Source organism: Acanthopagrus latus, chromosome 5 (genome assembly GCF_904848185.1).
Source record: "Acanthopagrus latus isolate v.2019 chromosome 5, fAcaLat1.1, whole genome shotgun sequence".
NCBI lineage: Eukaryota > Metazoa > Chordata > Actinopteri > Spariformes > Sparidae > Acanthopagrus > Acanthopagrus latus.
In genome coordinates this window covers 26,019,430-26,032,334 of record NC_051043.1, presented here as the reverse complement: position 1 = coordinate 26,032,334, position 12,905 = coordinate 26,019,430, and the positions used below count along the sequence as shown (strand labels likewise).

Genomic DNA, 12,905 nt, shown 5'->3' with positions numbered 1-12,905 from the left:
TCGCAGTACCTACATATCTTTGTACTCCTCTCACTTTAAAATGAATACTTACTTCATAAAAACGTACCTGCTGTTCTGCTTATAGCCATGTGTATATATAAATACCTGTGTTTGCTGAATGTGACTGGTAGTTTTCTCCTGTAGACGGAACATCCACCCTGTAATCTCATGTGCACAACGAATCCGGTCTCTCATTTCAATATTTTGAGCCTGCATCCCTGTGGAGCTTCAGTGAAAATGCAGCACTGTTTGGACTTCCATGTGCCAAAATAGTAAAGATGTGATTTGTCTATTTGCATCTGACTCACAGGTAGCATCCTCACTATCTCTGTCCCCAGATGTGCGACTCAGTGATTCAGTCCGGCGGTTCATACGCCGGCAGCTACCGTAGCAAAAGCAGATACTGAGAGGGATAATTGGGCACAAGTGCACCTAGTTGTCCCGACAGGCTGCCTGCCTCATGATGTAGTTTGTTAATGTGGGCACCAGATATTCCCCAGCTGTGGGTGAAAAATGGACAGCTAGCCAAACTGTTGTTTGCTTCCACATTTCCACTAAAAGCCACTCTTCAAAAAAAAAAAAGAAACATCATAAAATGGTCCAGCAAGGAAATGCACCCTTTTATCCTCTCTGCTCCTGTAACGGCCACGTCACGTCTGTTTGACTTCAGAGTCTGACTCATGCTTTGCCGTCACCGCCGTCTCTCCTCATCCAAATTTTATGCTCGTGTGTATATAAAAAGTTGAGCGCACTGTACACAAATGTTCCTGTTAATGTTTTGAATCCCTACTGGGACAAAAACAAAAAGGTAGATCTCAGATTCTGGGTTCAGGTAACAGCAGGACGCCCCTTATCACACGCTGCAGACAGATGGAGGCTGAGGCGAGAAAGAAAATAATGAAAATAGTTTATTAGATGATTGAAGTGAGACCAAAAAAAATGTTTTAAAAAAAATGGGGAGAAGGAGTGGGAGTAGAGACAGACAGAGAGAAGCAGGAGATAAACGTACACGTCTCTGGTTGTGTTTAAACAGCACCGCGTGTGCCAACAGTACAATTGCAGGATTTGCACAGGAACAGAAAGTCTCCTTTTTTATCCCCATGAGACTCAAATCTGATGGCTTCTCCGTTACTTTATCTGTATCACAGATGGCTCGGCATCAGACTTCTGCAGCCATCGTGCACTCGACTCTCAACAGCTTAAGAACTATCAAAACTCGTCTCCCTGTGGACGTGTCGGCACATTTTTAGGCTGTAACACAGCGTTTATATTCCTTATGTATTTAAGAAGGCATATATACAGGCGGATATTCTCAAAAGATTCACCTGCCTCGTTTAATTTGGTCTCTTCACTCAGAAAATGTTTTATAACGTGGGATTCAAGACTTAATTGATGAGGTAGTTCTCATGGCTCTCAGCACTGTATGTTTAAACAAGATTTAACTTCTCTGATGTAAGATATTAACCTTACATTCTGCCCCTCATCATTTCCAAGGTATCTGAACTACTTCGCCACCAAGTCCAGTCCGACCGGCGTGATCCTGGATCTCTGGGAGGTGCAGCACTTCCCCGACGGAGACCTCAACGAACTGGCCGCCGTGCTGGAAGAGATGGGTCGCAGCGACAGTAACTTCGCCTCCATGACAAAGGAACACTGACGAAGCAGCGTTGGCGACACTGACAATGGCGGACGATCACATGTGAATTCTCTACAGCTGATACTGCAGCGACGGCAGCGACGCACCGGTTAAATACCAGGGTAATCACGCCAACGTGGTGACAGACGGGAACGCTCGAGCTGGTGCTGGAACTGTGTGTGTGTATCTTTGTGTGTTTATTTGAGCAATGTCGCAGTGTTGTTTGTGACTGAAAAGGAGAGATAATCCCAACCTAAAAACACAAACAGAGTCTATCAGGATCCAACACGAACACACGCCTAAAAGAACAAAAAAAAAGAAGAAGAAAAAAAAACGAAAACAAAAGACGTCGTCTAGCGTAACACTAGTTGTTCTCTTGCTGTTGCTTTACTCAGAACAAAGAGACGCAGAGAAAAAAAGAAAGATGGCTGACCTTGAAAACCTCTGTAGGAATGGAACAGAATCATAAAGGGAGAGAGGCTAAACTGATTACAAAGCAGTGGGAGAAGGTGGAGCGAGGACGAGGAGAGAGTGAGTAAGAGACGAGACTCTTCAGTGAGACGAGAGTAAACACAGAGAGAGACGCTAAACTGATTACGGGAGGGGAGGACGTAAACATTAAATGATGGAGGGAGCTGCAGGTGATCATCTGTAAGACGAGGATGGAAAGCAGAGAATGAGAGAGAGGGAAGGAAGGAAGGAAGGCAAGGATCCCGCTCTTCTCCTGTGGGCCGTGGCTGTACGTGTGTGCCGGTACAGTTTGTTGTCTTTTTTAATCGTTTCCTAGGGAACGCTCTATGTACTCCGCTGTCCATATGTGTGGATCATTTCCTGCTAACAGATCAGAACCAGAACAAGAACAGTGACTGTCAATCAAAGGTCCTGACCAGAAACAAGCCCGAGATGAAGTCGTAAGTGATTTTTTGGTTTTGTTTTGTTGTTTTTTTTAAATCCCCAACCCCGAGTGTGGACGCACCAAGTCAAAGGCGGCTGAACTTTAACTTGTGCCTGTAATGTTTTTTTAAAGAAGCCAGTCCAAAGATGATCTCACTCCAGATGGATGCAAGTAAAAAAAAACAAAAAAAACACATTTTTTCCATTTTCCAGCAGGGTAAAGGTGTGACAGACTTGTGAAACTGTCTGTTTTGAGGTATATTTAAAATTGCACTTATGATAAACAGATAAACGAGGCAAAGATGCAGACCATCAGCTATTCATTCTCATTCACAGTAATACATTCATTTTAAAGTTCGCTCATTTTTACTAATTCTATACATTTTTGTTCAGGAAGATACAACGTTCGTCACAAGCTTGAAGCGTTTAAACGACGATCTTCAAAGCCACAAACGCGCCTCGAACTAGATGGTGCAGGGTGGAGGTGACTCCAGCTACAGGTGCCACATTAGGTTAACCACAACCTCAGGTCCAGGAGTCTCTCTGGATAGAGCGACTGACGGAGGGGGGCTTGTTTCTGGACAGGGTCCAACTCAGAGAGGGAGCAAAAAGGGACGAATGAGAATATAATAATAATATACAGAGGAGAATAGTATTATGTGATAGTGAATTAAATACAGCTGATATCATTCATTACCGCTAAATGTAGCTGATATACAGATTTTATCACCCATATTTTCATTTACATGTGTGTATATATATATATATATATATATATATATATATATATATATATATATATATATATATATATATATATATATATATATATATATATATATATATATAATATTTCTTTCATATGTTCTGTGTCCCGTCACCACAGGATGTCAGTTGTGTTATCTGCCGTCTGGCCACATGTGATTTGTTCATCACCACCATGACTTTGCTGGTCACTAGCGCCATCCAGTGGCTTCAGAAGAATAACAGCATTTACGTTTTTTTGTTGTTTTTTTTCTTGTTGTTTTTTTTCTTGTTTTGGATCGTCTGAAACATGTAAATACATGATTATCATGTTCATTCTAATGACCTTATATTAGCATAATATGTTTTGTTCATTCTTGTGTTATTTACAGTAACATTGTTTTATTAAGCTGCCATTTTTAATGTTTTTTGTTGTTGTTTTTAGGGTGTGGGATAAAATCTGTAACATATCAGTTAGTTGCTCTTTTATTTTTTCAAACAAAGTTCTGTCTGCAACTAACATTCCAACTCGCGGTGTATTTGTTGAAAGATGTTGCGATTTAGAGCTAAAAATCAAGACACGGAGTGAAGTGAAGCGAGGGGATCGTGTACAATGAAGTGTAATATATTTTGTGTATTGCAACAAAAAAAAAGAAAAAAAAAACAACATTGTGAAGCAAGGCTGGCTTTTTAAATGTATGCACTGACTCAGGTCAACAGTGTCTGGTGGGAAAAAGGTGCAACAAGCCAAACTCGAGGGAGACGAACGGCCTTATTTTTAGTGGCTTTCTGAATCGGAGGCCCCTGTTCACCTTGTAAAGAAAGAGGAATATTCACTTCAAAGGAAAATACATGTAAAATATTTAAAAAACTGAGATATTTCTGCTCTGAACTACGGAGAGACGCCATATGAATCTAAACTTCAGTTATGTAGAGGAGATACTGAGGAGGATAAACTGTCGAGAGAAACCAAGTGGGCTGACAAACACGGCCTGCGTTAACAACAGTACAAAAGGTCAGATTTTTACCTCTTCATGACAGATTTCATCTCGTTGTTGTCCACACAGGAGAAAAACCTTGAGGCATCGATTTTTTTCCAGCATTGATTTTTTTCCACATTGATTTTCCCGCCTTTGTTCAGTTGGTCAGAAATATGCCAGTTAAAAATCTGAACTCTTGTGTTGATGTGAATCCAGACGCCTCCAGATGACGGTGCGTTTTTTTTTTTTTAATTTACGGGATGGCCTTATTGAAAAGCAAATGGTGAAATGACGGCGTGGATGTTTTGTATGTTTAAAAAAAAATTATAATTGTAATCGCTGATGTCAGATGTGAGGAAATCAAAAGGGAAGAGTTGTGTAAAAAAAAAAACATGTTGAGGATAAAAGCCTAAAAACATCAAGTCATCAATTTCAGTTTGTTGTCGGAACAAAATATGAACCCAAAGGTCATGAGCGGTTTCTCTTTCATACACGCGATCATCAACATGCGAAACACAGAATCCCAGATCAAACTTTTAAGTTGCAAGGAAACAATCGGTCCTGAAATAAGAAGTTACCGGTCGACATGTAGCTTTTCCCCCCAAAACTTCATCCTCGCCATGATCTCAGTCTACAGTTTACCAGTGGGACGGACTGTTTGTTAGTAGAGTAGACTGAATAACAGAAAAAGGGAGTTTTCATACGAGGCGAGCAAACGCAGGCCTCTGGGAGGTGAATACTTCATGATGTGAAAAATTAAGAAAGTAGTGTTAAGGTATCAAAGTATGTAAAAAAAAAATATTTTCTATCCACAGTATGTACAGTTGTGTACTGTCAGCTATATTTGGCAAAATTTGAGAATATAAAAAAAAAAGAGCAGTACAGTTAGATACTAGTTTGTATGTTCCAAGTTTTCTTTTTTAATTTAATTTTAAGTTTCTTTCCTGTTTTGTAAAAGCGGTGTCTACTATGCAAACTTGGCATTGGTTACCATGATAGAAGTCTATAACTAGAGCTGTGCTTGTAAGTGCATTTTCTTTTTGGATTTTTACTATCAGGGGTGATTTGATTTGGTTAGTTGCGGGGTAGTGTTGGTCCATTTTAGCTAATTCTGGCACGCTTCATGAATCTTGCTCAATCTTGCTGAATGCTCGCCTCTCTATCTCCTCTAATTGTTTTCTGTACAAAGTGTAAGAAAGAATTTTTAAGACAATTAATAAATTATATTTATAAGCAACGCTGAAAACTGTATGTGTTTGCTTTATTTCTGCAGAACCACACCATGAATACATACATTTGTCGTGCTGTACTTTGATTTTCTACCTTTTTTTTGTGTGAAATTCATATTTACACGTTCCACACTCATTACGTCGTTGGATAAAGTACCCTGAAGAGGACGAAACTGAAACAGAAAACCCTCGTGGTGTCACTGTTCCACATGCTGTGTGCCCAGCAGCACTGGTGGGTTGTAATGAGGCATGCTGCTGTGCTTTTTATATATATATATATATAAAACAAAGAAAATGTGGAGAGCGTGCCTTAACAGTAAGAGGCACAGCTAAGTCACGTCGTTCAGCCAGCACAAACTGTGCACCGACCATGTGGACGAGTGAAACACTTCATTGGGGGGAATGTTCAACCTCTTTCCTGAATGAAAACACCACTTTCTCTCACAGGCAACTACAGCAGCAGGAAAGAAAGGGGCATTTAAAACACAACACATCTGCCACACCTTGAAACACATGACTTATAAAAAAAAAAAATGAGTGGTGGACTGGTGGCATTTGAGGGTGAATCTGGACCAGTGAAGACGACCTGACAGTCTGCTGACGGCGCTGATGAAAAGGCCTCCAGATCTACCTTGAGAAACCATTTCATACTGAGGCAGTTTAAGCTTCCCTAATGCTCGACTGCTGCTATGTGAGAATTTGAATTAGCAGAGAAACTCGCCTGATAGAAGCCGGATGATGGGTTTTTTAATGACTTGGCTGTCATTTGATTTCGGTGTGACAGCTGTGAATGGTTTATGGCGGTGAGACAGTTCCACGTGTACTTCAATTTACATGTATGAGGCAGCGTGGTGGTCGGAGCACAAGTGACCTTGTGACGTCTGCGGGGTTGAGCTGGCGGTGGTGCGATACGTTTGGTTACTAATGCTGTTGTGTTGTCAGTGAAGGTGGAAACACACTTCATCAGCCTGTTTATGGGGTACAACAACAAGTCGTTTGTCACTCCCGCTGAAACAAACAGGGACGCTTCCACAAAACTGTGTAACAGATCGCAACATCATCAACAAGAATTGAACACTACAGTTGCTGTGCAACAGATTCTGATCGGCAGACACCAATCGCTCCGTTAATGTGACGCCTGCCACAGGTTTTGATAAATAAAGAAGACATATCATGCTCATTTTCAAGGTCATGAGTTCATTTTGGGTTACTACTAGAAAAGTTTTTCATGCTCTGATAAACACATTCATTTTCTCATCCTGCCCAAGATGCTCTGTTCCAGGGCCTGTCTCTTTAAGCTCCTCCCCCCCAATAAATACAGAATACCCAGTCTGCTCTGATTGGTCAGCTCACACACGCCTGAGCATGCACTGCTCATCATGTCTGCAGTCGGCTCCAATTAGCTTCACTTCACCGTGAATAAAGGCATAAATTACGCAAATCTGTGATGTCATCAAGAGGTCACGTAATTAAAAGCGGGGACAGGTGACGAGACGTTTGAGGCACGTGTTTCCTGTGGGAGAAAGGAGCTCCCCTTTTTAACACACTGAGGGAAAACAAAAAAGCTTTAAAAGAGCAAGGAAAGACAGAGGCATGCAAAGCCTCACTCCACAATTTCATTTGGACATATAAACTTTATTTTTCTTACATGAAGTCATAAAGAGAGTTTGAGGTTTTTTTTTGTTTGTTTGTTTTTTTTACATGGAAAATACTCAGTCGCGATGGAAAATATCCCGTCACAGCTCAAAAATACAGGTATACTTTACTTCAGTGTCTACAAACATTACCAGCGTAAACAAAACTTTTAAAGCCTCAAATTACACTTTTTTTTGTTTTCCCCTGTCACATAGTGTCAGACATCGCAACCACAAGCAGTCGATTTAAGAGTGACAAAAAAAGTGTTTGAGCCAATTACAACATAAAGACAGTAGTGGGGGGTGACAGTGTTTTGAAAGGAGGCGTCGTGCTGCAATAACAGATTGCCTTAAAGCACTTCCTTCCCGTTCTATCAGTCGGACCTTCATCTACAGGTAGGGTAGCTTTCACGGAAAGCGGTGATACAGTACTCCACTCGCTGGTCAGTAGCTCGTTCATGATCTCTGCAGCTACAGCGCCACATCAAAACCAAACACTTTCTCCCAGGACCTTCGGAGCAGGTGAACAGGAACGTGGTTTTAGAGTCCTCACACTAGTCTGAAATAAAAATGTCTCATCTTCTCTGACGGGCAGAAGGTGGCCACACACAGGCCTGATTGGCTTTAAGTTGACCACCGCAGTCCTGTAATACATTTTTTCATGGGAGACTCGGATTGCAGAGTTCAGGGCATCTGGACTCAAAAGTCTATCATCCTCTGATCCCCAAGTGATGATCTTGCTTCCCGTCCCGGGACAAAGGATTGTGCAGCCTGGACCGGAGCCAGTGTAATTGTTAATGCCCTTTCTGTGTGTGTAAACACACACCTGGCAGCGCCCGCTCACAGCTTGATGTCCTGTGATTCTGACATCTTGGCAAGTGTCTTTTTGACCCGTAGGGCTGTGAGGCGGCAGGCCGGGTTGTGGGCCCAGCACTCTGTCATCAGCTTCCCCATCTGTCTCAAACACTGAGGGAGATACAGAATTATGTTAGGAAGGTCGTTCATCAGTGTGAGCTTCTGCATGAATATGTAGCACACTTCAGATCCACTTTACCTCATCGCTGGTCCATCGATTAGGAAACGATGGTCGTAGTCTCTTGATACAGACCACCTCTCTCATGTCATCATAAGACGGGTCTGTAGGGACCAACTCGTGGTACGGCAACTGGTACTCTTCAAGGATCCCTTCGACACATACGTTACAGAAGACAGAAAGCACTTTTGATTGTTTGATTCAGAAAAGTTTGATTAAGCATAGTACGGAGGGGCCTGAGAGGTAAGTGAGAAGACATTTTGTTTTTGTTCATTGAATTTCGTTTTTTAACTGAAAACATTTCCAAGCTCGTTTTTTCAATGTTTTTTTTTTTTTTCTGTGAAAACAAATAAAAAGAAAGTCTTTGCTTTCTCAAAATAATTAAAATTAAAATTCTTCTTATTGCATTCTTTTTTAACTGTGAAAACGGGTGAACAAATTATGTTTCTGCATGAAAAATAAAAAATAAAAAATATTTTTTCCAAGAAGAAGATTTCAATGTTTTTTTTTTCAACGTTTATGTTTTTTTCTCACTTGCTTTCACAGCTGGGAAAAAAAATAATAAAAATGAAACCAGAATCACCAGAATATTTTAAGACTTGCCTCTCCGGGCTTCCGTAGACATAGCCCTTATTCTGGCATTTTGGCTTTTAGAAAGTGTTTTGTGTAATAAAAAATAAAACAAGAAGAAAATCACTTTCACTGCATTTACCTCCTGAGATGCAACACCGAGCGATCTCCCAGAGAATGAGCCCAAAGCTGTACATGTCGGCCATGATGTATGACTGAAAATGACTTTTGTCCAGAGTCTCGTCCAGAACCTCCGGAGGCATGTAGCGCTTTGTTCCCACTTTAGTGTTGGGAGGGATGTCGACCTCATTGGTGTCACTGCAGAGTCATGACATCAGAATGAAAAAACAAAAAAAAATGGTTTGATTTATGAACATGTCTGACCATCTACCAGAACTTAGATAGATCAAATAGCATCACGTCGTCCAGACACTCACCTGATAAACTTGACTGCCAGTCCGAGGTCAGCTATACAGCACGACCCGTTTCTTTTCACCAGTATGTTCTTACTCTTCAGGTCCCTGTGAGCGATGGCAGGTTTGCCCTGGGTGCCGAAGATCTCGGTGTGGAGGTGACAGAGGCCCGACACGGAGGAGTAAGCCAGCCGCAGCATGGCTTTGTTGTCCAGAGTGGTTGATTTGAGGTAGTCGTACAGGGAGCCATTCTCATGGTAGTCAGTGATCAGGTAGAGCTGGGTCCAGGAGCCCGTTCCTTTAATATCAGCAGCAATAAAACCTGAGGAAGGAGCGGGAGGAGAATAAAGAGCGTGACTGACGAGGAATTACACTCAAGCGTCAAGCCCTAATGTTGGAGGCGGACATCATATACGTCTAATATCTCCCTCCAGTTGTGTGCTTTGAAACGTCACTGTGAGGATAAATCAAATCATGTATGTCGAGCAGACCCGTTTCTATTGATCTGTGTTGAGCCTGCAGAGTGTGCTGAAAGGAGCTATATGCAGGAAGCTGTACTGTAGCGCTGATTCGCCTCATTTAACATGTTTATCTTGTTGGCAGTTGCCTGATTTGTTGGATCTGATGACAATCAAGATAAAAGATCCTGGTGCTCGGTTTAAAACTAAACGCAGTATCGACTGTGGAAGCAGTAGCAGCATTATGCACGGCAGCATTCAGCCCTTCTTCTAGTTAACTGGCAAGTGATCTTTTGCCCCACTACTTAATTACTATGCATCTTGTGGCGTTTAATTATGCAAGCTCTGGTTTTCAGTCTGTTGTTGTCTACTTTATAATTTGTTGTGGTGTACGCTCTCTTGGCTATAATTGATCTGTTTTGGCAGTGTGGTGCAGCATAGTTACGAATGGACGCCGTCCAACTCCAATTATTCAGTGTTTTTTTAAAAAAAAAAAAAAAAAACATGTTGGCAACAAAAGACATAAAATCAGTTTATTATTAAAATCAATCACCTTTCAATAAACTAATTCACCCATATGAGTATCTATCCACACTCTGTCTGCTGGACATTTATTTTAGGATTGTTTTTTCAATAACTTAATTGTGATGGAGCACAAAGTGTCAGACAATTAGAGAGACAGACAATTAGACTGACAGAGAGAAGCTGCAACTATCAATTATTGTCATTATCAATTTAGCTGCCGATCATTATTTCAATACAGAAAGTTGATTGGTCCCTGAAACATCTAAAACTGTTGAGAAAAGCCAAAAGGTGATATTCCTCCAAAAGAATGATTCAAAACAATTTAGTAATAATCAGAGTTGATCAAATAACAGCTGCACGTCTATGACAGAAGGTTGAACACAGACAACAAGTTCGAAACAGAGACTAGAAAATCAATAGCAAGAGTTTTTAGTCTTACCAAGTATGTTCTCGTGTCTCATCAGGACTGTCTGGTAGATCTCCGTCTCTCTGGACCAGCTGGCCTCATCGGTGGTGAAGAAAACTTTAACAGCCACCTTCTCTCCCCTCCACCTGCCCATCCACACCTCTCCATACCTCCCCTTCCCTATCTGCTTCACCATCTGGATCTGCTTGGCTATCGTTCTCTGCACCTGAAGGCAAAAAAGACGGAACAGGGTCGCGTTAAGTTTAGCCTTTTAAACAGCCATGTGTGTATCAAGGTTTGGTGACACCCTTCGATGATATTAAAGCTTCCCAGCAGAATTGGGAATAGTCTTTTCATAGTTTGGGTTTTGCAAGTAGAACATGCAAAAAAAACCTCCCAAACACTCATCTTATTGTAGGTGTCAAATCACGAGACAAACTCTCAGTCAGTAGGATGCCATGGGCCCAGTGTGTCTTTATATGTGGGATCCATTGTGTTTGATCCAACAACTCTTTGGCTGCAATGTGCCTAACTCACCAATAGAGGGAGCCCCGAGCCTGAGCCAGAGCTTTGCGACTGCTCTATCAGGTCCTTCAGGGATTCTCCAGGGTGGCTGTAGGTCTCATCCTGCTCCAGGCCGATGCTGTACCGAGGACGAGACTCCTGACGCTTATACCTGCGAAACACGATCAGTCAGGATCCATCTGACAGGAGAAAACTCCGAGTGCTGCTTGAAAACTGAAGTTGCCAATGAATCTGGATTTCAGTGTAGTTTTTACCTGAAGTAGCAGAAGATAATGATGGCGACCAGTATGATGCTGCACACGGTGACTGAGATCAACAAGGCCATGTGGTGGATCTTTCCGTCTACGTAGACTGGAGAGGGGAAAAGTAAGACGGAGCAGGTGAGACATTAAGCAGATGTCAGACAAATAAAATCAAACACATTTGTCTTTTTCCACTTTTCCGCTCCTCGTGTCAATGATCCATGATAATATAATGAAGGTATGAAACATTTGCTCAAGAAACTAAACCAGAAACAATAAGGAGTAATAAAAACCCTAATAGAGAATTTTTTTTTTCTTTCTTTCTTTCTGGGGAGGAAATAAGAGAATTTCTGCCAACAAAATCAGTCATCCTCACAAGTCACTTGAAAGAACCAGTGTACAGTAAATCAACTACAAATCATATTTCACTCATCAATTTTTCATTTTGTTCTGGCACACACTCTTTTCCCCCCGAGGCCCGAGTCAACGGCGAGAGGAAGCCCTCAGCCTAGTCGATGAATTCTCTTCCTGATCCGCTATGATAGGGTTTCAGATTGATGACTCTGCCCTCGGTGTGCGCTGCGGCTTGTGATTTCCCTGGGAATCTAGACTTACTGTCTCTCACGTACGCAAAGAGACTCTCCTGCTCGCACATGGAGTATAGTGTTGTACACAGAGGAGACTCCGCTATCCTCCTGACACCCGGCAGCTTTGGCGACAGTTTGACAGCCTGCCCCCCCCCAACCACCACCACCCTCGCTTCTACCGCCTTTAACTCTCTGACAATGTCATGATGCCTCTATCGCCGCGCTCTAACACCATCAGTCACAGTTTCTCGGCCCCGTCTTTATCACTGTCACCGTCACCTGCCAGCTGGAGAACAAGTGGCCTCTTCAAAAATCTTTCTCGTGTTTCTCGTGGGCAGGAAAAAGAGCCGTGGAGTGATGAGAGCGGATAGATAGACTTACGAGGAGGTTTGAGCGGTGGCAGTGTGGGATGCAGGTTTTTGTTACAGTAATCTTGGTCCGTACAGCACTCCAGCGATCTCCTCAGACGCGAGCTCCCCGTGTCCTGCAAGACAGAAAAAAAGATTCTATTACCTATTTCTTTTCGGCTGTAGATTAGAGATTTTCAATATTTTCAACATCCGATTTATCGTTAAAGCCATTAAAATACATTCAGCTTATCAAATGTGAGGATGTGTGCTTTCTAAAAGGTCGGTCGGTCAAAAAAATACAATTCTCTGCTTGGGAATCGTGGGTAGTCACACTCATGTGGATGCCGCTTGACACGCACCATCCACCTTAACACCACTGGGGGCCCAATCATACACCATTCACGGTAACGACACTCCCTGTTTGCATTGGTCCGAGGAGACGTCAACCTGTCCTCCAAAGTCCATAGAGATGTGCTGGAACAAGACTTATCCACGGTCTGCAATGGTGTTTGGGCAGGTGGTGCTTGTCAAGTGGCATCCACATTGATGCTGACGTCCAATGGAAACATGGCATCGTACCAAGATGATCAGTGTTAGTCTCTTCACCTGTCAGTGGTTTTAATGTTGTGGCAATGAAAACAATCATTAGTTGAAGCACTATATTTGTTGCAGACCCAAA

General features: G+C 42.2%; 2 protein-coding genes across 19 annotated transcripts in view; one reads left to right on the top strand and one right to left on the bottom strand.

Moving 5' to 3' along the window:
* Window positions 1-5,500, top strand: part of LOC119019449 (netrin receptor UNC5C-like) — a 371,539-nt gene extending 366,039 nt beyond the window's left edge. For all 13 annotated transcript variants that reach the window (XM_037098023.1, XM_037098026.1, XM_037098024.1 and 10 more), the window contains one exon: window positions 1,495-5,500. In XM_037098023.1, coding sequence (XP_036953918.1) covers window positions 1,495-1,657 — 163 coding nt within the window. In that variant the 3' untranslated portion in view covers window positions 1,658-5,500. The remainder of the gene's footprint in view (window positions 1-1,494) is intronic.
* A 1,597-nt stretch (window positions 5,501-7,097) lies between these two features.
* Window positions 7,098-12,905, bottom strand: part of bmpr1ba (bone morphogenetic protein receptor, type IBa) — a 72,660-nt gene continuing 66,852 nt past the window's right edge. For all 6 annotated transcript variants that reach the window (XM_037098038.1, XM_037098037.1, XM_037098033.1 and 3 more), the window contains 8 exons: window positions 12,258-12,360; window positions 11,302-11,398; window positions 11,060-11,198; window positions 10,556-10,748; window positions 9,158-9,455; window positions 8,863-9,038; window positions 8,172-8,302; window positions 7,098-8,083 (listed from right to left, as the gene is read on the bottom strand). In XM_037098038.1, coding sequence (XP_036953933.1) covers window positions 7,958-8,083; window positions 8,172-8,302; window positions 8,863-9,038; window positions 9,158-9,455; window positions 10,556-10,748; window positions 11,060-11,198; window positions 11,302-11,398; window positions 12,258-12,360 — 1,263 coding nt within the window. In that variant the 3' untranslated portion in view covers window positions 7,098-7,957. The remainder of the gene's footprint in view (window positions 8,084-8,171; window positions 8,303-8,862; window positions 9,039-9,157; window positions 9,456-10,555; window positions 10,749-11,059; window positions 11,199-11,301; window positions 11,399-12,257; window positions 12,361-12,905) is intronic.